This window comes from Oryctolagus cuniculus, chromosome 13 (assembly GCF_051225735.1).
Source record: "Oryctolagus cuniculus isolate XC-2025 breed Fujian yellow rabbit chromosome 13, ASM5122573v1, whole genome shotgun sequence".
NCBI lineage: Eukaryota > Metazoa > Chordata > Mammalia > Lagomorpha > Leporidae > Oryctolagus > Oryctolagus cuniculus.
The window spans coordinates 13,669,125-13,694,825 of NC_142879.1; the positions used below are offsets into that span (position 1 = coordinate 13,669,125).

A 25,701-nucleotide genomic window follows, 5' to 3' on the forward strand; every position below is an offset into this window, starting at 1 on the left:
TAAGTTTTGGCAATTTGATGCAGTATACCTTGGAGATCTTTGTTGGTTGAGTCTGCTGAGTCCATTGAGTTTCCTGTACCTGGGTGTCCAGATTTCAACCTACTCTTACTACTATTTAGTTTACCAGATTCTCAAAGCCTTTTTTCCTTCTAGTCTCCTTGAGGAAGCCCTGTAATGCGCATCTTTGGTCCAATATTTCAGGTAGACTTTCTTCATTTTTTTGAAGTTCTTTTCGCCTTAACTGATTGGGTTATTTCAAAAGTGTTATCCTCCAAATCTGAAGTTTTTTCCTTCACTTGGTCTATTGTGCTGCTGAAGCTCTCAAATATTCTGTTTCACTAATTGAAGTTTTCATCTCCAAAATTTTATTTGATTCTTCTCAATGATTTCTCAGTGGATTTACATTCATGTTACCTATTGATATTTTCATTTCTTTTGGCTTTCTATTTAAGCTATAAGAACTATGTGTCCACATTCCACAGTTTTCCTCCAGATCAGGATCTAATTCTGGAAAACTACTGTGCTCTTTTGGAGGTGTCACTCTGCTTTGCTTCTTCATGTTTCCTCTGTTCTTACACTGACATTTATGGATCTAGCATTATAGTTCCTTCTTCGTGAAGCAGGTTTTATTGGAAAAGAGTTTATGGTTTATATGGAATATAGAGTATGACTTGGCTTGTTGCTTTGGCTTTGGTTCTAAGTAAGCCCAGAATTGTAACCTCTGAGTGATTTCCTTTGCCTTATTCAGTCAGCTGTATCTATAAGTGACACAGTGGTCTAGTCTCAGCAGTTTGTAGAGGCAGAAGTGTGACTTTGAGGTGAATGTGGGCTTCCTGTGGTATATATCTTCAGCCTCCAGGGAGTTTGGTGTCAGTCACACTATATAGTGTGATAACCAGGGCCTTGATCTTGGTGCTGAGGGATGCAAAAGGAGCTGTCCCCTTGTCCCATGGTCAAGCCTGAGTGATGCTTGGGCTTGTGGAACAAATAATTGTGGCTCTAGGAGTATGTGCTGCTGGTTGACCCTTCTTCAGGTCCTTTTGGGAGACTAAAACTAGTACTGGAGTTTGTAACACCAACAGCCCTAGTCCCAGGACTGGGGGGTGCAAACTTACTCTGCTCCTGTCCTGCAGGGTGAATACAAGATATACAGGAGGCTTTTCACTGGCAAAGAGGAGGAATACAGACAGGATCTTCCCTAGATTCCAGTGTGTTTGAGTACATTAGTATTGATCATAACAGTCCTGGTGTTGCAGGGTACAATGAGATTGTTACCCAGATTTCCCAGGGTGGGAACCAGGTCTTGGGGATAGGGCAACCACCTGTCCAAAGCAGAGCAATGCAGATAGAGCACTCCAGATACAACAAGTGCAAAATACAACAAAGATTATAATCCCAACATCAACAGTCCCAATTCTGTGCAATGCACGGTTAAAGCAGTCTTCATTTCTCAGTGCATAAAGGATATTGCTAAAGTTTGTACCTGTGAGCTAGGAAGTATGGAGGGAACTTCCTCAGGATGAGTCCAGATGCTTTATGGGCTGTTGCTGGTGCCAGCCCCAAACAGCTGAGGGAGACCCCCCCATTCACATAGAGTGAGTGAGCACAGTTCCAGGGCTTCTGCTCAAAATTCCCACAGTTTCAGGATACAGGGGTATGCTTTCCACTTGGTAAGTTGTCCTGACTCATGATCTGGTTGCTTCTGGAAGCAATGGGACAGAGATCAGCTGCATGACTCTACACAACCAATTGAGTCTGACACTTTGTGGGAGTGAGGGGTGGGGAGGAGGTAATGTGGCTTCCCTTTTCAGAGCCAAGTAGTTGCTCAGATCCCAATCAGATCCCCAGCCTGGAGTTAAAATCAGTGGGGGTGCTGTAGAATTCTCTCTCAGTTAAAGCTGCAGGTGGCATGACACGCACTTCTTATAAATTGCCTTGACTTGGGAAGATGGCATTTCCCAGCCTGCAGTTGGCTGGGTCACTTGACTAGGCACAACAATGTGACTGTCCTCTTTCCTCAGTGTCCCACGTAATCTCTGCTGTATTCTCTCAGTTCTCCATGGAAAATTTTTACCACGTTTCCCTCTGGAAACACAGTCCTTCCTTTGTTTTTTTTTGTGGATGATGTCAGTGCAGCTTCTCACTCTTCAGCCATCTTGGATTTCCCTTTTTTCGTGGGAGTAGAGTAGACCTAGACAAGTTGCTATGACACAACTTTTAAATCTCTGTGTTTTAATTGTAAGCTTAACCATTTATATTTATTTTCATAATGCTTCTTTTGTTTTGTTTCCACTTTTTCATTTTCTGGTTTGCTGATTGTTGTATGTATTTTTCTTTTTATATTATTATTCTGTGGACTTTTATCTTCACCAATGTTTTGGAATTTATGTGCCTTATTTTTATCCAATTATTTTAAATTTAGATTTTAAATAATTTCTCTAATAATCGAAGTCAAAATTAAATCATGCCACTATTCAAGACAAGGATCTCACAGTTTATACTGAAGCTGCAGCTCTCTATGAAAGCTTGATCTTTGGTGCATAATCATGAGTTTGGGAACAGATCATTATCACACAATTATTTTTATGTTCAAAATTTTATGTTTGAAATATTTTATGTTTCAAAATTTCATTTTGAAAAATAACTTTGGATAATTATGACATATTTTATGATCTCTTTTTTCAAAATTATTTATAGATAACTTTAGAATGAACTTGTATTAGTGCTTATGTCCAATTCTTGAACAATCTGCCCTCTAATCTTTTTCAAAGCCAGGAGCCAGAAACTCCATTGGATTCTCTCACAAGGGTGTCAGGAATCCTAGTTCTTGGACTATTATCTGCTGTCTTCCCAAGCACATAAGGAGGAAGTTGAGTTGGAAGTAAAGGAGCCAGGACTCTAATTGGACTTTGATATGGATTGCGGGCATATAAATGGCACCTTAACCTGCTGTGCCATAATGCCCATCCCCACAGTTGATTATTTTCATCACTTTCTAGATAAATGTTTTTTCATTAACACTGACTGAAATATAGTCATTCATTTTTATCTGCAGTCTCAAATCTTATTCAGCTGGAAAAAAATAAACATATTATTAGTCTTTGAAGTTGCTTTAATTTCTCTCTGAGATATACTTAAAATATTAAAGTTCAGTTTCCTATTTGCTAGTCCTTTTGTTTCTAGAAGAGCTTCTCCGTTTTCTTCTCTTATCACACATAGGATTTTTAAATATTTTGTTTAGTAAAGTACAATAAATAAAAATAAAATAAATCAAACCTTAGTATGTAGTTCAATGAAGTCTCACCAACTAAACATATCTGCATAAGCAACTCTTAGATCATATATATTTCATTATTTGCAGGACAAATTTTTCATTTTTCTGTCTCCAATACAGATTTTAATAGCACTATTGCAATTCTAGTTTTAGTTTATCCTTATTTTTATGACATTAATCTGTATTTCCTAATCTCACCCTGTTGCCTTCTCATTTTACCCTTTTTTCCTTACATCTTTTTACTTCATTTCCATAGAAACCCACTTTTTATGCCTATTATTATGAATATAGTGCAGTCTAAAAGGTTCTTCATGCTCCTTTATTAATCACATTTTGGCCTTTTTCCCTTTAGTTTTTTAGAGTTACATTCCCTTTCTTTTGTGGAGCACTAAGGATGCATAATGGACACACACACACACACACACACAATATATGTTTGTCCTACCACCATGCATTCTCTCTGTACTCCTTCCTAAAAGAACTCTGAGTCTTTAATATCCTTTTTTCCCAGATGCCATGCACATTAGAAGAAGCTGATTCCACTCAGTTCCAAAGAATAACCCTGGTCCCTCCTCCTTCCACTTAGAAAAGGAAATGAGCAAGGTTTTGCTGATGGCTTCTAGGATAGTTCTCATTTTTTTTTTCTCAAGGAAAACCTATCAGAAACTAGTGAGTGTGAAATCATGTACATAAAGTGCCACTTGCAGCCATTCTGTAACTGTGAAAATAGGCTTTGGTGAAACAGAGCAAAGAGATGGTAGATACCTGAGTTTTTGACCTTGATGAGTCTTGAAGTCAAACAGCCCTGATGTCTTTCTTTAACACATGTTACAATTTACAAGTGTCACTTGTTTTCTGTAGTTTGAGGCCAAATCATCCTAACTCATACATGACTACCATCTGATGTTGGATGTGGTGAGTTTCTCTCTCTGTTTCTCTCTTGCTCATCTGTTTCCTTAGCAACTGCAAAGCCACACTCTGTGTTTGCCAACAGAATAAATGTATGATCTGTCATTGGTCTTGTTCATTGACTACCCTGGGGCATAGTCAAAGCCCCAACTCAGGTGTCTATAGGAAGACAATATCTACTCTCTTTCTTGTAGTTAACAACCATCTGTTCTTTTTTTTTTTTTTTTTTTTTTTTTTTTTTTTTTTTGTTTTGTTTTCTTCCAGGCAGAGTTAGACAGTGAGAGAGACAGAGAGAGAGTTATAGACAGTGAGAGAGAAACAGAGAGGAAAGTCTTCCTTCCGTTGGTTCACTCCCCTGATGGCCACTCCTTATCAGACAGGAGAAGCCTGGCTGGTTTCGCCCAGCCTTAGAGGAAGGACGTTTATCAGGTAGAAGGGGCAGGACCTCCTGGAAGGTCATCAGGATCCGGGCAGGGCAGGACGTTTGAAATGCAGATACTGGCTGCACCTGGAAGGTTATCTGGACGACTTTGAGATGAGGATGCTGGACCACTGTAGATGTCAATTCCTTAAGCCTTTGTCACACACACATAAGCTCATTTCTGACTTCCTACCTAATAGCTTGTCAATTAATATATGAAAAGCAATTTAAAAAAAGCCAAGTCAGTGTTTGCGTGCTACAACATGCCAAAATTTTTTTTAACCTTAAGAATGTACTAAGGTCAAAAGCAAAAAAATGATTAGAACAAAAGACAAAATGTGGAGGGAAATTCTTTATTCTATATTTAATATGTTCTTTCTATTTTATGAAGAGCATAATGGAATTTATTGAGCTAATGTGCAGAATATGTTGAGATACAGGGTAAGTTAGAGACTTCAGGTTTGGGTCAAATTGCGATGTTAAAAACATATTTTGGTGAAGTGTTTCCAGCCTTCTATCAAGAAATCAAATAACCAAGAGCCCAGTTCCTGAACTACATTGGTAGATAAAATGGGAATCTTTCCATCATTCAGGGCTTCTTGGCCTTTTTTGGACCAAGTGGCCTTTGAATTTCTTATGAAATATTTTTTAAAAGATTTATTTTATTTATTTGAAAGACAGAGTTACAGAGAGAGGTAGAGACAGAGAGAGAGAGAGGTCTTCTGTCCTATGGTTCACTCCCTAGATGGCCGCAACCATATAGGATGCTGGCGCTTCAGGCCAGGGTGTTAACCTGCTGCACCACAACAATGTTTAGCCCCATTGCTAAAATATTAACCCAGGTCTATGGAGCGCCATTATCAGAACTTCCTGGGAGTGCTTGTAAAATGCAGTGTCTGGGTCCAGGATAGATTTGCGGAATCAGAGCTTCTAGGGATACGCCTTAACAACCTACATTTTTAAACATACGTTGCCCGACACAAAGAGTTTCTTACTCTATTAAATTTTAAGGAGTCTGTATTGTAAACCCTCTCAAGAAAAACACAGGAACAATAAATCACAAAATGCCAATATCCCTTTTGAAATGATTTTTAAATTTGTATTATCCATCTGTGTATACTTCAGACATCTGTGAATGCCGGGTTCCTAACTCTAGTGTTGTGTGAAGACTTCAGTTGTCTTTCAATGCAGTAGCCTCATCTTTATGCAGGATAGAGTGAATACACATCTATTTCATTTAGGAAATGGGTGACAGTATCACACACATTTCATCAAAGATGTACTCAATATATTATACTATCTATTAATGTATAGTACTGTGAACATTATGTAATACTGTGTATAACATACAGTTCTGTTATGTAATTCTAGAAAGTAAAGATGGAAGGCAGTATTTACACTTCACAGTCTTCCAGCACAGTTGAAGAAAGGAAATCACAAATATTGAACAATCAGTAGTAACAATGTGATGCAGTCCCTGCTGGCCTGAGCTGGGCTAAGCCTCCGATGTTCAAGGACAAACAAGTGAGAGACCCAAGTGAAGGCTTCCCAATAGGGTTAAGTACCCACTGAGCTGACCCCAGAAAATAGGATTTTGAATAAGTAGAGAAAGAGAGAGACAGACAGACAGACAAAGGAAAAGACAGAGGAAGCGTTGAAAGTGTGTTAATTTTTATACTACTAAGAATGTCTTAATATAGACTATGTATGTACTGGCAGTGGAAAGTAATTCTGGGAGATAAATAAAAGCCAGATTGTAGAGGGCCTTGAATGTCATACTTTACCAAGTCAGTAATTTACTTGGCCTTTGACATCATTTTTGTACTGTGCACAAGAAAATGTTAATAAATTTGTGAGAAATGACAACCAGTGCTGCTAAGGAATGCAAAGCCGATTCTTACCATGGCACAGAGAAAGAAAACAGTACTTGGAATAACAACACATCCAACCCAATACGAAGCCGATTTCTGTAATTCACCACAACTTAAGTGTTTAATCATTCACTTTTGACAAGAGGGAAAAAAGAACTAAGCAAAAGCAGAGTCGTTTCTGATGATTTACTGATCAAAGCCAATTAGGATAGCTCTGGTTGAACGGGGTTGAGTTTCTCTGAAATTACTTTTCAAAGTAATGTCAACAAGACTGAGCATGTGCAATGCTGCACTTTCTGTGTGTTAGTCCATAAAGTAACTAAAAATCAGCTACCTACATTCACTGAGCTTCAAAGTGTGACTTTTGAAGTGCAAAACAAGCATATTGGAGAACTGAGATGTGAAGCTTTCTACAGCTATTTTGTCTTTCGTTTGAAGATATTAGAATACTTTTCACACAATGGACTGAATGAAATCTTCCTCTGGGCTCAGTATTTTTCATCTGCGCTACCATATGCTACTGAAAAATAGAAGGTCTAGAGAGTGTTTGTATATGTGTCTCATATCACAATTTAAATATGTGTAAAAGTAAAGAACAAAGGAGTGCATACATGGTTATGCTGTACACAAGTAAGCAATCTTAATATCCAAACAAATCACCAACAATCACGCCACATTTTTCTGATATCATTAAAGACTGGAGTGGCCCACATAAAAGAGCTTTCAACATAAAACATTTTTACAATTATTATCAGTAATTTCTTTTTAAGCATTTCAGATTAAAATATTTCAAATATGCATTACATACTTTCTTGCATTTCTGGATTTTAATATTGCATGCAACTTAATTTTTTATTGATAACTTTTATTTTTGATTATTGTCCTATGCTATTTAGAAAGTGATTTTACTCTCATTTTCTATGACTCCAAACTTCTATATTTTTAATGATATCTTATGCTAGCTCAGTGTGTGATTTTCCTCAGAGGCAATGTGCTGTATAGAAAACACTCATTTCAGGAATTAGACAAAATGATGCCAACCACAGCTTGGCTCAGTTTTGCCACCTGTGAAATGAAGGTAGGATGCACTGAAATGAGTGACACCCACATAGGTGAAGCCCTCACCAGGATATATGACCCAGGCGGGGAACTTGGTTGGTGTTACTTTCTGTCCACTCACATTCAATGTGAAGTTGTCAGTTGGCATTTCTTATTGTGGAAATTCACATGGAAGACCCCCTTTCTTTCTTTCTTTCTTTTTTTTTTTTTTTTTTTTTTTTGACAGGCAGAGTGGATAGTGAGAGAGAGAAACAGAGAGAAAGGTCTTCCTTTTGCCGTTGGTTCACCCTCCAATGGCCGCCACGGCTGGCGCACCGCGCTGATCCGATGGCAGGAGCCAGGTGCTTCTCCTGGTCTCCCATGGGGTGCAGGGCCCAAGGACTTGGGCCATCCTCCACTGCCTTCCCGGGCCACAGCAGAGAGCTGGCCTGGAAGAGGGGCAACCGGGACAGAATCCGGCGCCCCGACTGGGACTAGAACCCGGTGTGCCGGCGCTGCAAGGTGGAGGATTAGCCTATTGAGCCGCGGTGCTGGCCGCCTTTCTTTCTTTTTTGATGATTCTATTCCAGTGAAGCTGAGATATTTGATAAACAAGCTTATTTAATTGACTTTAAGATAATAATGAATTTGGGCCTGACAGTTCATCAGTTTATAATCTCTGTCTGTAAGCACAGAAGCACTTTGAATAACTTTTGGCTGTTGATTATGTTCAGAGAGTTGAGATTACCGTAAGCTGACTTCAAATATTCATAGGCAAATGTACTTGAGAGACAAGCTTATTTTGATGCACAAAAAATGAAATCTATGCACAGTTTTTTCATATACATATTTTCTTGAGCTTTGTGAAGGCTGTTTGTATAGTGAATGCCATTCAAGAACATGAGATTTAACTGTAATCTACATAGGGGAAACTGTGGATATCATAAAACCTTAGTATCCTCTTAAGTAAGTAAAATTAGAGAAGACAAATGATGGCAGGACCAGTGGCATTTATAAGTTCCAGGAACTTATGGTTCCTGGAACTACATGGTTCAAACAATTCCTCTTGCACGCCCTACAGAAGCCCTCCGGGGATGCTATTCCTTCTCTTTTCACAGATGTGAGAAACTGACAGGATGGGGAAGCTGCTGGGTCTTACTTTATTCAGTATGTTCCCACTTAGAGAATTCTTTACTTATATTGTTTAATTAAAATTATACATGAAATACATTCTTACTTAGAAATTACGACAAGATCTCAGGCGGAAGAATTGATGGGGCACTGAACTCCGAAACTCACCTTTTCTTAAAATCCCATTGCAGCATCCGTGCCGAATGGCAGCCCTTTCTGCATTCGCGCATCTCCAGTGTCAGGAAACATAACTCTCCTGAGACGGCTGACTCTGTGAGTGATCAGCATCGACCGCTGTACTCGGCATAATGAGCACACACCCCGTGTCAGGTGGCATCTCGCCGTTTGTGCCAGCCTTCACTGGTGGGAATAAATTAAACAGTTTCAGGGCATGGACCTTCAAGTTCACATAGACCCTTCGGATGTGCCCTGGCATCTGCTCTTCTCTTGGTTATAAATATCCTCACTTCCTTCAAGAATTTCTCTAATGACATCCTTTTAAGTAAACTCACTTTCATATTAGCTTTCCTGAATGCAATGTGTATCTTTTATCTCTTCCTCCTAAGTTAAAAAATCTCTTATAAAATCTGAGGTTAGAGAGGGATTGTCATTTCCTTTGCCCCACATACTGTCGTCCTCCATAACAGCCCCAATGCCATCCACATTTTGGAAGCCACACCACTGTAAATCTGGATTTCGAAACAAGTTGGGATAATAAATAGGTTAAATAGATGATAGATATATAGACAATAAATCATAAACTGCCTTATATTCTGTAAGTATTAATGTTAATTACTGATATTTGTTTATTATTAGTTGAAATCCAATGTTTCCGTCTGGTAAGCTATGTCTCTTTCAGCCAGTTTTGTAGTTAAGTCTCAAGTGAAAGGAGTTAACTATTCTCAGCCTAGGAAAATCTGTTTTCTTTGGTTGCCACAAGAACCTTGGCTTATTTGCTTTGTGCCTGTTCTATTCTATTCTATTACTTCTGTCCTATCCTGTTTCTCTAACCCTCATTCATTTCTCCCCTCCTTATAAAATCATTGCAATATACTATATATATAAACTGATTTTCATATAATCATATGTCTTGTTATGGTTTGTTTATATGTACATATATATGTATATGGCATTCTAAATTTCTCATTTTTTTCTGCCTTCTTCTATTTGATACCATATTATTGAGCTCTGTCCACAGGTATCCATATAGATCTACTTCTAACTTTAGAATATGTATCCACAATGTAAATGTCATAATTTTTTTAAATCCATGTCCCTACTCTATATCCTGTTTTTATACACCATCCCTAGGTTGATTTGTTTGCATTTTAATAAAATTTAAGGACAGAATGACCAAATTTACATTTCTTTTGCTGACAAAATTCTTTTAAAAGTCCATGATTGGGGCCGGCGCTGTAGCGTAGCAGGGAAAGCTGCCGTCTACAGTGCCGACATCCCATATGGGTGCCGGCTTGAGTCCAGGCTGCTCCACTTCTAATACAGCTCTCTGCTATGGCCTGGGAAAGCAGTGGAAGATGGCCCAAGTACTTGGGCCCCTGCACCCACATGGGAGACCTGGAAGAAGCTCCTGGCTCCTGGCTTCGGATTGGCGCAGCTCCAGCCGATGCAGCCATCTGGGGAGTGAAACAGCGGATAGAAGACCTCTCTCTCTCTCTCTCCCCCTCTCTCCCTCTCTCTCCGCCTCTGCTTCTCTATAACTCTGCCTTCAAATAAATAAATAAATGTTAAATAAAATAAAATAATAAAAGTCCATGATTCATGCCTGTCAGTGTCTTTTTGGATCCTGACAACCACAACATCATCAGTAACAAAGACAATACCTGATCAAAGATCAAATATTTAGGAAAAATGCCTTCTGTATTTTTATTTAATTTATTCCCTAATGCAATCCACAGAAAAAATATTGAAACTAGTTTGAATGACTAGTATCCTCTAAGCACTGAATTATCTCATTTTGTCAGCAGAAAAATAATTATCTCATAAGCATTATTATGCCCACATATATCAAGAAAGAAGAAAATATCTGAAAGATGCTTGTTAGTTTTCCACAGTCCTCATAGCCTAGTAATAAACAGGTCATTTGAAAACCAGTTTTGTCTGACTCCCTGTTTCTGTTTATTCCACTTCATTACCCTGTCTCCCTGAGAACTATAGAAACTCCTCCACAAACTGATCCATAGATCAGAACTCTGGGTGTGCTGTGTCTCCTCATCATCCCACCATCACTATCTAACCCCCACGTGTTAACTGTTGCTTTAGGTCCAAAGGCCCTTTGGTCCAGCATTCCCCACTGCTCTAAACTTGGCCAGACTGTGTGGCCCATGATGTAGGATTCTGTCTGCTTTGGCGCAATATCATGTCTCCATATACTTAAACAATGGCAGGCAAAGTGGGGTTTCAGTAAAGAAGAGTTAAGAAGAACGAATGAAGAAATGCAGTATTACATCCGTTCTGTCTTATCACCTGGCTTCCATCACAGCTTGTCTGACCCTTGGTAGACTTAGATAGACTAAGATAAGGCATTCACGACTACCTCCTGGTACAGTTGGCATCCCCCCCACCCCAGGAACCATTTCCACCTTTTTAGAGGCTTCCAAGAATCAGGATCTCCACCGCAGGAAATTGCTCTAATGATGAACTGTTTAGGCACAATGGTCCTTCTGGGAGCCTTAGGTGACCTCGCAGCTGCCCTTCTGCCTACGTGAGAATTCCACAGGCCTCCAGTCCCCCTCTGAGAAAATGTGAAGGGATAAAAAAGAGTCAAGCACCAACTACTCAAATACCTCACATAGTCAATCTGTTCTGTTGCACGAAATTAAATGCAATTGGATTTGAAGCAAGTAGCACAGTTATTCTTTCATTGAGGGTGGAATTTTAAATCTGAGCGCACAACACACGAGCAGTTGTCCCTCAGTATCCACAGGAGATTGGTTCCAGGAACCCCCTGGATAGAAAACTCTGCAGATGCTTGAGTGTCTCATGCAGAATGGAAGAGTATTTGCACATAGCCTGTGAAATCCTCCTGTAGACTTTCAAGCAGCTCTAGATACCTCTAATGTCTAGCACAGTGTAAATCTACGTATATTGCTTTAGACTGTATTATTCAGTAAATAATAACAAGGCAAAAAGGTTTTTACATATTCTGTACAGACACAGTTTAAAATGTGTGTTTTGGATCAGGCTGAGTCCCCAGATGTGGAACCTGCAGGGACTGCGGGCAAAACGCAGCTCTCACCTCAGTCTCTCTGACGAATACTTCTGCTCTTTTTCCTTAACTTTTCTCTCCCTTACATTCTCTGCATAGACATTCAATAGAGTTGAAGTGGCCATGAATTTCTGATCCATTATTCAAAAGCAAAACAGAAAAAAGATAACACCAAAACCCAGCATTTTCATTGTGAAGAGAGAAGAAACCATGCCCTGATCTTCTATAATAGGAAAAACATTGTTCTTAAAAGGTGTTATACTTCTTCTTATTGCTCCAATTAAGTGAATTCTAGTAGTTGTCTTATTAGACTGTTAATAAATTTTCCTGAATTGGCCAAAATGCCAGTCTGTACTTTGATTTCTCAAAACTGATTTTTCCAAGATAATGGAGTCCATGTCAGTGTTGCAATACTGTGAGCTTCCATTAGTGTGGCATAAAAGGGGGAAGTGCCACGTGCAAAGCAGGGAGAGGATCTAAGAATATAAAGTCGGTCTGGTAAGCAGCACAGATGAGACTTACAGTAAGCCTCACTGATCCTGCTTGGGGAGGGGAAATGAGTCAAAAATAAGTCCTCACACTCGCTACCTGAGCAGAAGAAGGTGGCATTGAAAGACGAGCTTACACTATCAGAGATGGCACAAAATCGTCAGAATCTTGCGCTGTCAATCCTGTAGATGTTTGGATGGACATCTCTTTTCTTTTCCCCCTAAGAAAATGTTTGGAACCTGGACACGTGGTTTTCCCATTTTAATGGCAATGTTCATAGGTAACTCATTCTTTTATTACTACTTATATAAGCTAATAGATATGTTATCAGAGTGTTAAAGGTGTTTATTTAACAATATTTAATGCTGTAACATATTATTATTGAATGAAAAGAAAAACTTTTGAGTACACTAAAGTGGATATACTCATGCTTTGAGTCCTTGGCTTTTACATTTAATTTCCTCTTAGATTTCTCAGTATAAAAATAAAGAAAACACCCAAGTTGATTAAAACAGATCAAAATGAAACTTACTTATTAGTATATAAGTCTGTGTAGTACTTTCAACTAAATATTTCACTACCCATGCCTTTTAATAAAGTGAGAACAATGCAAAAGTCGAAAGTCATTCTCATAGCCAATGACATTAATATTTAAAACATAAAGCCCATCTATACCTGTGTTTTTGTTATTCATTAATATGAGTGCTTTTCATAAAGTTCATGAAAATGTGAACTTTGAAAAAACTATACATGTATTACAAAATTTTTAGACTAAAATAAACATCTTTTAACTAAAATTTTCCATGAACTTTTGAAGGAAACTTGTATAACCTATTTTGATGAATTTTCAAAATATACTAGCAGAAATGATTACTTTTGAAACACAATATGATAATAGAATTAGATACCCTAATGAATTTTGGAAAAATAAAACAAAGTGATAGTTTTTATTTACTTAAGTGAATTGACTTCACATAAAAAAGAGTAAACTTTAAGTAATACACCTCATACTGTAAACACTTGGACATAAACAATCATTTCATAGTTAACTAAAATACCTAATTAAGAAGAATGAATGTCACAGGTAATCCTACAATATTGACTAATCCTTTTATCTTGATTGACAGCAGATCCTGTTTTTACCATGCCAAATAACCAATACAAATATTTCAATGTTTTTTCCAACTGTTAATGAAAATATTTGACCTTATTTTACAATGGAGATGTCAATAAACTTTTTTAAAAGTCAGTATGAGTACCATAAATAGTATAAATCATGGTTTATCATACATAACTATGTTTTTCATTCTTCAGACTTTTGATGCTAATATAGGCTTTTTTGCCTTCTTTTTAATGATGGTCAAATTTAAAACTAGCCTCCCTGTTTATATTTAAAGAAAGGACATAATCAAATTGCTAGCATTTATTTTGTGAGAGATCAAATGCATAAATTTTAGGAATTATAAGAAAAAATACAGCAAGCAAATAGTAAAAAAGTGCTTTCATGTATAATTTTTGTGGGACAAAGATAAATAAAAGAAGGATACAGTAAATTATAAGGAAGTTAGAGTCCTTTTTCAGGCCCTCATAGTTTTACGTGTGGGCAATTTTAATAGCTGGCTTGCTGATCTTCCTCTCTCTGTTGCTACTTGTTTCTGTCTGTGTTACATATTCCTGTGGGACAGATCTTTATTTGAAATCACGTTGGTCTTTTATTCAACAATCACCCATTGCTTCCCACTGCCAGAAAAATAAATAAGTAAATCAATAAAAATGAAATAAATTAGTAAAAAACTTGTAAGTTCCCAGACCTTCTGCAGTCTAGCTACTTCTTACCTCTAACTTGGTTTTCCGACATAAATCCTCCACGCCAATCAGATCACAAAACTCATTGTCAACTCCCTATGTCTCGGGCTTTTTTACAGGAAAACATTTTGTTTATTTGCTGACTTAGGCATGCAGTGACCTCTTTACCAATGTGATCTGTACTTGAAAAGCTGGTGCATTGAGCTCTGTCCCCACAAGACCTTCCCAGCCCATCCCTAAGTGGTATGATTTTCCAGGCGCTTCGCAGCAGCTGTTACTTCAGTAGTTCACCGCGTAGATAGAGTCCACAACATACTGCATAGTGATAGCTCTTCAGCCTTGCTCTTAGTCAGTCGCTTAATGTTTCACAAATGGTCTTACTCCATTAAACGCATTGAAGGAGAACTAGGTACTACTCCATGCTATCCACAGTACTTTATACATTATAGATATATAATCAGCATTCGTTTATTTAATTTACAAAATTGAGTTATCTGTAAAGATTTATCATTCTCTCTCATTCCAAGTCTTCTCCTTAAACTGCTAAATATGCTGTGATATTGCCAAACTTGGATCCTCACATACTGCTTACATTCTGTGGGAACCTGCTATATACAAAGAATCTTCACAGACATTTCTCATTCCATTGTATTGTAAGCATACCGAGGTCAGGTCTGTACTTTTTTCTTCACATCTCACATAGCATTCTGTGAGGGTGTGATACAGAGTAGATGTTTTGTAAATTTGAAAGAATGGTAAATTGAAGTTTCAATGAAGGGGTCAAGCTGTGGTTGCTGTCAGGCACCAAAGTTAATTATGAATAATATCAAAATGCAGAATGTCAAAATGCAAATAATGGGCTTCAGGCTTTTGACCAGCTGACACTGCTTTCAGGGTTCTGTGGAAATTCTTGAGGGCAGTTTCCAGCAGTGGATCTGTAAAGAGATTGCCTTGGAGAGACTGACCTCTGTGTTCAGTTGCAGCCTACCTCTGATTTAGAGTTGGCAGGTATGATCCAGTCCCAAGCAACATGAAAGTAGCTTCAGAGACAACTCCAGTGTCACCTAAACTTGGGAAGCGGAGGAGAGGAAGCTGTGGCAAGGCAGGTTGGATTTTTCAGCTGCTTGAGGAGTCTTCAGATGCAGGAGGATGACACCTAACCTGAGAGAGCGAAGGAATAGGAAACAAGGGAGAAATCATTTAGGTCTTCCTTCAGGACAGCCTGAAGTTGGCTTTGCCGAGAAAAAAGTTTGCATTCTAAATTGCATTGACACTTTTGATCATTATGTGTGATGGGATATTCTATTTACTACATGTTTGTAAAAATATTTATTTATCTGAAAAGCTGAGCAACCAAGAGAGACTCTTTCATCTGCTGGTTCACTCTCCAAATGGCTATAACAGCCAGGTCCATGCCAGGCCAGAACTAGGAGCCAGGAACTCCATCCTGGTTTCTCACATGGGCAGCTGGGGCCCCAGCAGTTAGGCCACCCTACCAATGCCTTCCCTGGCGCATTAGCAGGAAGTTGAGTGGGAAGCAGAGTAACCGGGACTTGACTCAGCTCTCTCAGATATGATGCCGGCATTGTTAGCAGTGGCTTAACATGATTTTTTTTTTATTTTTTATTTTTTTATTTTTGACAGGCAGAGTGGACAGTGAGAGAGAGAGAGACATAGAGAAAGGTCTTCCTTTTGCCATTGGTTCACCCTCCAATGGCCGCCACGGCCGGTGTGCTGCGGCCGGCGCACCGCGCTGATCCGAAGCCAGGAGCCAGGTGTTTTTTCTGGTCTCCCATGCGGGTGCAGGGCCCAAGCACTTGGGCCATCCTCCACTGCACTCCTGGGCCATAGCAGAGAGCTGGCCTGGAAGAGGGGCAACCGGGACAGAATCCGGTGCCCCGACTGGGACTAGAACCCGGTGTGCCGGTGCCTCAAGGCGGAGGATTAGCCTAGTGAGCCACGGCACCGGCCTGCACTATAGGTTTTTAAGAGTGATGATGACACTATTTTTGAAATGTGAGCAGAAAAGTCATGAGATCTTCTGGAGATTTTAATCTAGATGCAAGGAAATTCTTCTCACTAATTCTTACCTCACAAGTTGTCCAATATTCCTCTTAACTGCTTGACACAAGTGAATGTAACTTGTTCAAGATCACACAGTCTTGCTGGAATTCAGATCCAGTGTGATCCATATAGGAGCTTTTTGATTAAGTCTTAAATTAGACATAAAGGTAAATGGGAAAGCCAATATAATACATGAGAATACTCTAAATTATCAATATAATTTAATACTCTAAATTTCAAATACAATAAATGAAAATACTCTAAATTATCAATTAAAAATAGAGTTTCAGATTGTATTTTAAAATCCTAGTTAATTTAAGGTCGAATTGCAGAAGCGCTCTTTCTAAACCTCCACTTTCGTTAAAAGGAACTGGAATATAGACCCTGGAAATCTTAGAAAGTCGTGGTGAGCATGAATATAAACATATAGAAGAAGGTGTGGGGAGAACCCAGAAAGAGCTATGCATTTGTCAGTTTTTGTTTTCACTATTCATTTGAATGCTGTTGGAAAAGCTCATTCTTCTCACCTTGATGAAGTCAATCCTAATAATTCGGTTATTGGATATTAGATATACTTCTTTGATTTGGAAGTAAGGAAAAGACTAAATGACAGTGAAGTCAAAACTATAAGCAGGAGCTTGTTACGGAATAGATGTCACCATTCATGGTAGAATTCCATGTTAGGAGCAAACGCCTCCCTTTCACTGTAGAAGCACTCCATGGTGAGAGCCTTCTACCAGCCTTACATACTGCAGACATTTGTTTAAGGAGTTGTGGGGAACTATAAATATGACAGAAGACAAAATCTTTATTCCTGGGGCTGGTGCTGTGACATAGCAAGTAAAGCTGCCACCTGCGACACCTGCATCCCATATGGGCACTGGTTTGAGCCTGGCTGCTCCATTTCCAATCCAGCTCCCTGCTAATGTACCTGGGAGAGCAATGGAAGATGGCTCAAGTGCTTAGGCCCCTGACACCCATGTGGGAGACCCAGAAGAAGTGCCTGCTTTCTGCCTTCATTCTGGCCCAGCCCTGGCTGTGGTGGCCATTTAGGGAGTGAATTAGCAGATGGAAGATCTCTTTCTATCTCTTTCTGTGTTTCTTCCTCTCTCTAATTTTGCCTTTCAAATACATAAACAAATCTTTTTTTTTTTAAATAATCATGTTTCCAAGTAGAATACAGTGAAATTAGCCATGCAGGGCATAACTGAGAAAGGAGCCCTCAAGCAAATCACATATGTCTAGCATTACCACTAGAACAGTCTTTCCTTTTTTGTCCCATTTTTATGATATCCAGTGCTGCGCGCGCGTGTGTGTGTGTGTGTGTGTGACACTTCGAGTTACTCTCTGGATTTGGCATGTTATTTCTAAGAATTCAAAGCCTGCCATGACGCGGGTCTCTTCACAATAGTTGTGGAGTAACATCATCCATTTCAGTTTTCCTCAAACACTATTTACATTCTGCTCCCTTACATTCCTAAACTCGAGTTAGCCCTGCACTTCCGCAAGGTTATGCGTGAAAATTATATGAAAACTCCTTTTCCGATCTACTTGTTATATGTGTAATTATAACTTAGTCTTTATTTGTTTAACAGGAATACACTGTGAAGAAGACATCGACGAATGCTCTTCAAATCCTTGTCAAAATGGTGGTACTTGTGAGAACTTGCCTGGGAATTATATCTGCCGATGCCCATTTGATAATCTTTCTGGAATCTTTTATGGAGGAGAGAACTGTTCTGACGTGCTCCTGGGCTGTGCCCACCACCACTGCCGAAATAATGGCATATGCATTCCCCACTTCCAAGATGGCCAGCACGGATTCAGCTGCCTCTGTCCATCTGGCTATACAGGGTCCCTGTGTGAAATCATCACCACATTTTCGTTTGAGGGCAATGGCTTCCTGTGGGTCACAAGTGGTTCAGATCCCCCCGTGGACTCCGTGTGCACCATAGCCCTCAGGTTTCAGACTGTTCAGCCAACCACACTTCTGCTTCTCCGAGGCCACAGGGACGTGTTTGTCAAGCTGGCGCTTCTGAAAGGCTATGTTCACTTGTTAGTCCAAGTCCGTAATCAGTCCAAGGTGCTTCTGTACATTCCCCACAACACCAGCGATGGGGAGTGGCATCCCGTGGAGGCCACGTTTGCAGAGGACGTGACTCTTATCTTAAAGGACAGCTCCTGCAAAGACGAATGCATCGCTACAGCTCCATCTCCATTTCTAAGTCATCAGTCAATCTGTGCTTCACACGACTCCTTTCTGGGTGGTTTCCCAGTGGGAGCCACCAACAGGACCATCGCCCTGCTGAACATCTCTGATATACCGCCCACACCTTCCTTTGTAGGCTGTCTCCAAGACATTAAAATCGATTTGCATCACATCACCCTGGAGAACATTGCACAGGGCTCTTCACCGAATGTCCAGGCAGGCTGTGTGAGAAAGGACTGGTGTGAAAATCAACCTTGTCAAAACAGAGGACACTGCACCAACCTGTGGCTTAGTTACCAGTGTGATTGCTACAGGCCCTACACAGGCCCCGACTGTCTGAGAGGTGAGAGAAGGCTGGGTGCCCAGGAGCGCCCTGCTGCCGAGCAGAGCAGTCACAGTAGAAACAGCCGGCTGGCTACTGTCCGTTACAAAATATAATGACCCCTCAGGACGTCCGCTGCTGGTTGCCACTGTTGAGGACAAGGAAGAGGGCAGCGATGTGCATTAATTAATTTTGAGTGGATTCATAGGACATGAGTTTCACTCATGCAGAGAGCTAAATAAGCACGTAGCTCCTAACCAAATGAATTTGAAGCTTGTCAATGCTATGTACTGGCATAGTATCTTGTGCACAGTAGTTTCTCAGTAAATATTCACTTCCTTCCACTTTTTCAAGTATGTAATTCATACTTGCTCCAAAATCATGCTTAAGTTTAGTGCATTTATAAATCTTATCTTATTCACACTATCTTTTTTGGAATTGCATTGGAGAAAACTGATATTCTTCGTAGGTTTTTTTTTTTCTTTTAAATATTTATTTATTTGAAAATCAGAGTTACCTAGAGAGAGAAGGAGAGGCAGAGAGAGAGAGAGAGAGGTCTTCCATCCACTGGTTCACTCCCCAGTTGGCCACAATGGCTGGAGCTGCACTAATTGGAAGCTAGGAGCCAGGAGCTTCCTCCAGGTCTCCCACACGGGTCCCAAGGACTTAGGCCATCTTCTCTTGCTTTCTCAGGCCATAGCAGAGAGCTGGATGGGAAGTGGAGCAGCCAGCTCTCGAACTGGCACCCATATGGATGCCAGCACTGCAGGCGGCCGCTTTACCTGCTACACCACAGTGCCGTCCCCCTTCTTAGGTGTTTTAAGAAAAAAAAGGATGAGGGGAGGGAGGGGAAGGAGTTAGAGAGGGAGAAGGGGAAAGAAGGAAAAGAAGGAAGAAGGGAGGGGAGGGAGGGAGAAAGGCATGAAGGAGGGAAGCAAGGGAGGGAGAGAGGAAGGAAGGGAGAAAGGAAAGAAAGATAACAACAGTAACACTTGGTAGATGCCATAAACAAGTTACCTAATTTCTCTACCTAATCACAGTGTGCAATGTACTTCAAAATCCTTAATTTTCAACAACATTTCAAAGATTGCTGTTGATAGTGAGCAATGCATACCTGTTTCTTTTAATTATTATTATCATGCACTAAAAAAATCTGTGAGGTAATTGTTACAGACTGCTTTGAAGTTGAGCTGTAATTTATTCCAAGATTTCAGAGTAAGCTGAAATAGGACAACATCTGGTAAATAGTCTTCCCTGTTTTATATGAAGTAAAATTAAAACCAGTCTTAGCCAAGCCCTGGGCCATGTTCAGATGGCTAAGAATTATTAGAAACTATTCACGGGTTTCCCCCCACGACAGCATTCATTACAAATCGTGGCCCTGTTTGACAATGAGGTATGGCATCTCGTAGCTCCATGTAATATTTTAAGTGGAGTGGCAAGTTGGTTAGTGATTTTTTTAAGGGAGAAAAGGGGAAATTATGCTGAGGCAATGTTCACTTTTTTTGAAGAAAAATTTAATTGACCTAAGGCAATATTTTTACTACATATACAAAATAACAAACAGATGCGGATTCATTTTGACTGGCTTCCAGATGCAGTGACCCATGAGGTTAGTACTGACCATGGAGATGCTGACTGTCCTAGCAAATAGACTGAGGGGATTCAATCCAGTGGCTTCTGGCTTGCTTTATTTTTTATCCAACTTGGGAAAATAATTAACTTTTTTTAAACCAAGTTGCTGAATTGGTTACCCACTACATCCCCATTTCCTTATACCCCATGCTACGTGGAATTGCTTAATCCACAAGAAAATGTTTGGCTTCAAATGATTACTTTAGAGGGAGGGAGTTCTGTAAGATCTTTTTTTTTCCCTCAAAAATTCTCTGTATATTTTTAAGGAAAATTATATTTTTCATGTCACCTCCTAGCCAAAAATTAGAATACTCTGTATGTGTGGTTATCTATGAGAAATTTTTCTGTGGAGTTTATTCCTACTACAAAAAAAAATGCTAAGAAGCAGTCATGAGAACAGGGAGTCTTTCTGTCATTGCACATGTATATTCAAAAGAGCAGCAATGCACTGAAAAAAAAAGGCAAGCTTCACCCAATTTGTGGTTTTGCTCAGTGTTCCACAATCATGATACACATTGCAATAAACAAGCAGACTAGGCACAGGATTTCCTTGGTTGGCTAAACACAAAAGACACAGAGATTTCCAAAGTGATCTTTTTAAAAAAATTTATATAATCTCTCAATGAGGAGAGTTCTGAGAAAGATTTCCCTAAGTTCAATTCCCAGTCTGTCTATAAGGTTATCTCAGCACTATCTTTTATCCGTAGCTTGCTTGGATTATAGAGTTTCCAAGATAATTGTCCAGAATAAATGCATCATGTACCCCTTGTCCCTTGGACAGCATTTGATTCATAAAACCCATTTAGATATGTCTGCTCTTCAGGCCTGTGCTCCGTCTTTGAGAATTTTAGCATTTTAGAATTACATTTCTTTAGGATAGAAGGCACTTCATTCCATGACTAACTTTTTTGCACCATTGTCCCAAACTCCAGTTTAACCACCAGGAATGGAGAATTTCACTTGTCTTAATAAAAATCTCACAGATGCTTTCTCCTTATATTTAGCTATGATCTGTCCCTGAATTTTATTCATGGACCATTTTGTAATTATTGAAGACACACAAATTAAAAAAAAAAGTTAGACTGTCTTCCTCTTGAAAATATTTAAATATTTAAGAAAAGTGTCTGGAACCATCCAAGCTGCATATTCCAAGGTGTACCCTAAGACATAGTTTCAGATACTTCATCAACTGCCTGCTTGTGTTGGAATAAACGTGCTAATCCACATTCCTTCTAAAATGTGGTGGTGCCTGAATGTACTTGAAGACTCAGCTGCACAGAACCCTAAACTCCCTCATTCTACATAATGGTCTTCTCTTTTGGTAGCCTCATTTCACGACTGCCTCACTTTGAGTCATTGTCACTCATGCCAGAGCCCTGTTTCTCTCACCGTAAACCTATGAAGACATATTTAGATCTAAGCACCTTTTGTTCATTCTTACTAAATTTCATCTTGTAGAAACCCATCAATAATTAAAGCTGGTCAGAATTATTTCTCACCAGTATATGCTGTCCCTCTTCATGACACAACACATATGGAGCCATACCTTCCATGTCCACAACCTTGTCATGTGTGGCTTCAGGTGTTTTTAAAATCATGTCACAAATCGTACACTCTGACTGTGTGTGATTTCTGAAGAATAGGACTGCTGGAGAGTCAAGCTTCTGAGAAAAAAATACAGAACAGCCCTGCATTCTGTCTTTTAATCTGGATCCACAAAGTGAGGCTGCAGGCGTCTTGGGGTGACCTGCAGTCCCCTACCACCCCTGAGGTTGAGTGATTCAGTGCAAATCCTCAAACCTCACCAACTTCAAGAGCCCGATTTTCTTATGAAGCATTTTATCTCACACGAGAGTGCTGCCGTACATTCAGAGATGTTAACCCCTTCAAAGGGTTATTTTATCTAACAGTATGCTTTGAAAGCTACCTGCAGTTGCCTGGAGCAGGTGGTCTCCAAATGCAGATTCAAAACGCAGTGTTCCTGTAGGAAAGCAAGTGTGAGATCTGAAAATGTCGCCTTTTATTCAGGAGGCCTTCAAACGCAGATAGCTGCTTCAGCAAGTTTCACCATAATTCAGCTCAACTAAAATATGTCTTACGTCTGCCCAAGCCTTAACTGGACTATGTGATGACATTCAAACATGCTGTAATATCATCCTTTTTCTGGTTGAGCCTGGGATGTAAAAATGTGAGGACAGAAATATCATCTGGACATTGCTGTTGCCAAGGTCATCATTGATGTTCCATTTCTCCAGTGTCTTAAGACTCAGGTTTTGGACCTCTTGTTTTCTGTCCAAATATTCACTCTCACAGCAACCTCATAAAGTCTTATGGCATTACTTAGTTTATCTACAATGACAAATTATTACGGCTAACACAGAACATGTTTCCTGAACCTCTGTGTCAACTGACTACTAGTCAGTTCCACCTGGGTCACTAATAGGGCATCCCAATTTAGTTTGGACCTGTACTTCTCAAAATAATCTCCAGTGTTCTTCCCATCTCTGCAAACAAGAATTCAGACATTTAACTGCTTGGGTCAAAAACCTCTGAGATGAACTTGTACCAGAGAATTGTATTCGTTCTACCATCAAATGTTTTGAGGGGCATCATTCAGCCTAAAGTTTAAGATACCAGTTAAGATGTCTGCAACCCATGTTAGAGTGCCTGGGTTCAATCACGGCTCTAGCTCCTGATCCCAGCTCCCTGTTAATGAAGATCTTGGGAAGTAGTGGTAATGGCTTAAATAATTGAGTTCCTGCCACTCACATAGGAGTCCTGGGTTGAGTTTCTAGCCATCTGGGTGCCTTTTTTTTAGAGGAGGGGTGCCATTGCACATTAGTATGAGTGAACCAGCAGATGGGAGCTCACTTGCGCACTCTCTCTGCCTCTTAAATAAATACATAATTAAAATTAAAATACATACATTTTTGAAAAGCCTTTTCCTGCTCACTGACTCCATGATACCTATGATCCAAGCTATCATTATTTCCCTCTTGAATTACTATAATAATGTGCCCACTTTCATTGGATTTTTGCTCCAATGTCACCTTTTCAGGGTTCTTCACTAATTATTATTTTAAAAATAAAAAACTCACAATTCTAGTCCTGCTCCCAAATCCCCCTGTTCCCTTCCTCTACCTGATTTACTTTATACTAATGAATTCTCACCTCCTGACATATTATATAATTTCCTTCCTTGTCTGTATCTGATGTGTCTCCTCCAACTAGGAGGTAAGTTTTAGGCAGATAGGAATTTTTGCTCTTATATATCCTCAATGTTTTAAAATGTCACATTGCCCTGTTACACATTGCAAGAGTTCTGTTGAGGTGAGGCACATGTCAATAGTATGGCCACATCAGTGTAGTCCTAACTCCTCTAAGGACAGAAAACACTGGGTGGGCTCATTACTCAGCTTTGCTCCCTACTACTCCTTTGTCTCTTATGCCTCTCTACTCCCAACCATTGCAATAGAAGGAGGCAGCTTCTTTGTTCCACTGCTTGCCTCTCATTATGTGAAGTGTCATACACAAAGTGGTTTTGCCAATCTAATTCTTTTTTTTTAATCTTTTATTTAATGAATATAAATTTCCAAAGTACGACTCATGTGTTACAATGGCTTCCCCCCCCATACCGTCCCTCCCACCCACAACCCTCCCCTTTCCCACTCCCTCTCCCCTTCCATTCACATCAAGATTCATTTTCGATTATCTTAATATACAGAAGATCAGCTTAGTATACCTTAAGTAAGTATTTCAACAGTTTGCTCCCACACAGAAACATAAAGTGAAAAATAATAGATGATTTTTTTTAAATGATGATGAAATCAGATCAGACCTATTGTCATGTTTAATCCCAGTGAGAGTCAAGTTGGGAATTGATAATTTCTTTCTTTCTTTCTTTCTTTTTTTTTTTTTTTTTTTTTACAGAAGATCAGTTTAGTGTACATTAAGCAAAGATTTCAGTCGTTTGCACCCCCATAGAAACAATCTAATTCTTGATTTCTGTCCTTTCCTAAAAATAATTTGGTTTAAAGACCTGTTTGCTTCAGCATGCCTCCAAAGAGCAAGGATAATGATTGCTTGAATGGTCTGTTGATAGATGTCATATCTGTAATATGTTGCTCGTGCCCAAATATGTCTTCCCCCAATTTGGAGTGTAGGTATGCCTGTTGTTCTACCGCCTGAACCCATCTTTTTCTCCTTTGTGATCAACGGGCCTCAACTATTAACTACAAACTGAAATGATATCACTTGGGGGATAAAACAAACTCGGATGTTCAGAAAATGAGTCCAAACTGTTATTCCATGGAATAACCCTGTCCCATGTATGTATTTATACAAGTGAACAGATGTTCATCTCCCATTCCTTCTTACTTTTGAGTCATAAGATGTTTTTTCTTTTGTTTCTCATCTTCGACCTGGACTCTGAAGAGTATGTAGCAGGCAGATTCGGCCAGGATGACTCAACTGGATATGCTGTCTTTAATCTTGATGAGAGTCCCGGAGAGAACTTCAGCATCTCTATGTTTATCCGAACTCATCGACCATCAGGCTTGATTCTAGCTTTGGAAAACAGCACTTATCAATATATCCGTGTCTGGCTGGAACATGGCAGACTAGCAATGCTGACCCCAAACTCTCCCAAATTAGTAGTAAAATTTGTTCTTAGTGATGGAAATGTCCATCTTATATCTTTGAAAATCCAGCCAAATAAAATTGAACTCTATCAGTCTTCACAAAACCTCGCATTTATTTCCACTCCTACATGGAAAATCCAACGAGGGGATGTGATCTACATTGGCGGGCTGCCTAGCAGACAAGAGACTGAAGTTAGTGGTGGGTTCTTCAAAGGATGCATCCAAGACATACGATTAAACCACCAAAATCTGGAATTCTTCCCAAATTCAATGAACAATACTTCCCGCAACCCAATTCTTGTCAACGTGACCCAAGGATGTAGTGGAGACAACATCTGCAAGGTAGGATTATTCATACCAACTACAGATGTGCTGTAAGACGAAACTTATTTTACTAAACTCATGACTCATGAAAGTAATTCTGAAGACAATGTAACTGACCCACCAGTAATAGAATAATGTTTCATCTCTATTTTCACAGCAAAGCTGGGGGCTACACCTTGATGCCTAATAATGTGACCTTGATTTTATGGCATCAGGGTTGATTTAGCCAACCCCAAAGATCTCTAGCTGCAGACTTCTAGCCCTACAATTAAATTACTTAGCAATAATAATATATTAGCTTCTAAGCTTTTAAATTTATTTGTTTACTTGTCTATTTACTTA

General features: G+C 39.5%; 1 protein-coding gene across 1 annotated transcript in view; it reads left to right on the forward strand.

The window, feature by feature from the left end:
* CRB1 (crumbs cell polarity complex component 1) overlaps window positions 1-25,701 on the forward strand; it is a 214,567-nt gene that overhangs the window by 140,250 nt on the left and 48,616 nt on the right. The window contains exons 6-7 of the mRNA XM_089311962.1: window positions 17,825-18,781; window positions 24,830-25,377. Coding sequence (XP_089168088.1) covers window positions 17,825-18,781; window positions 24,830-25,377 — 1,505 coding nt within the window. The remainder of the gene's footprint in view (window positions 1-17,824; window positions 18,782-24,829; window positions 25,378-25,701) is intronic.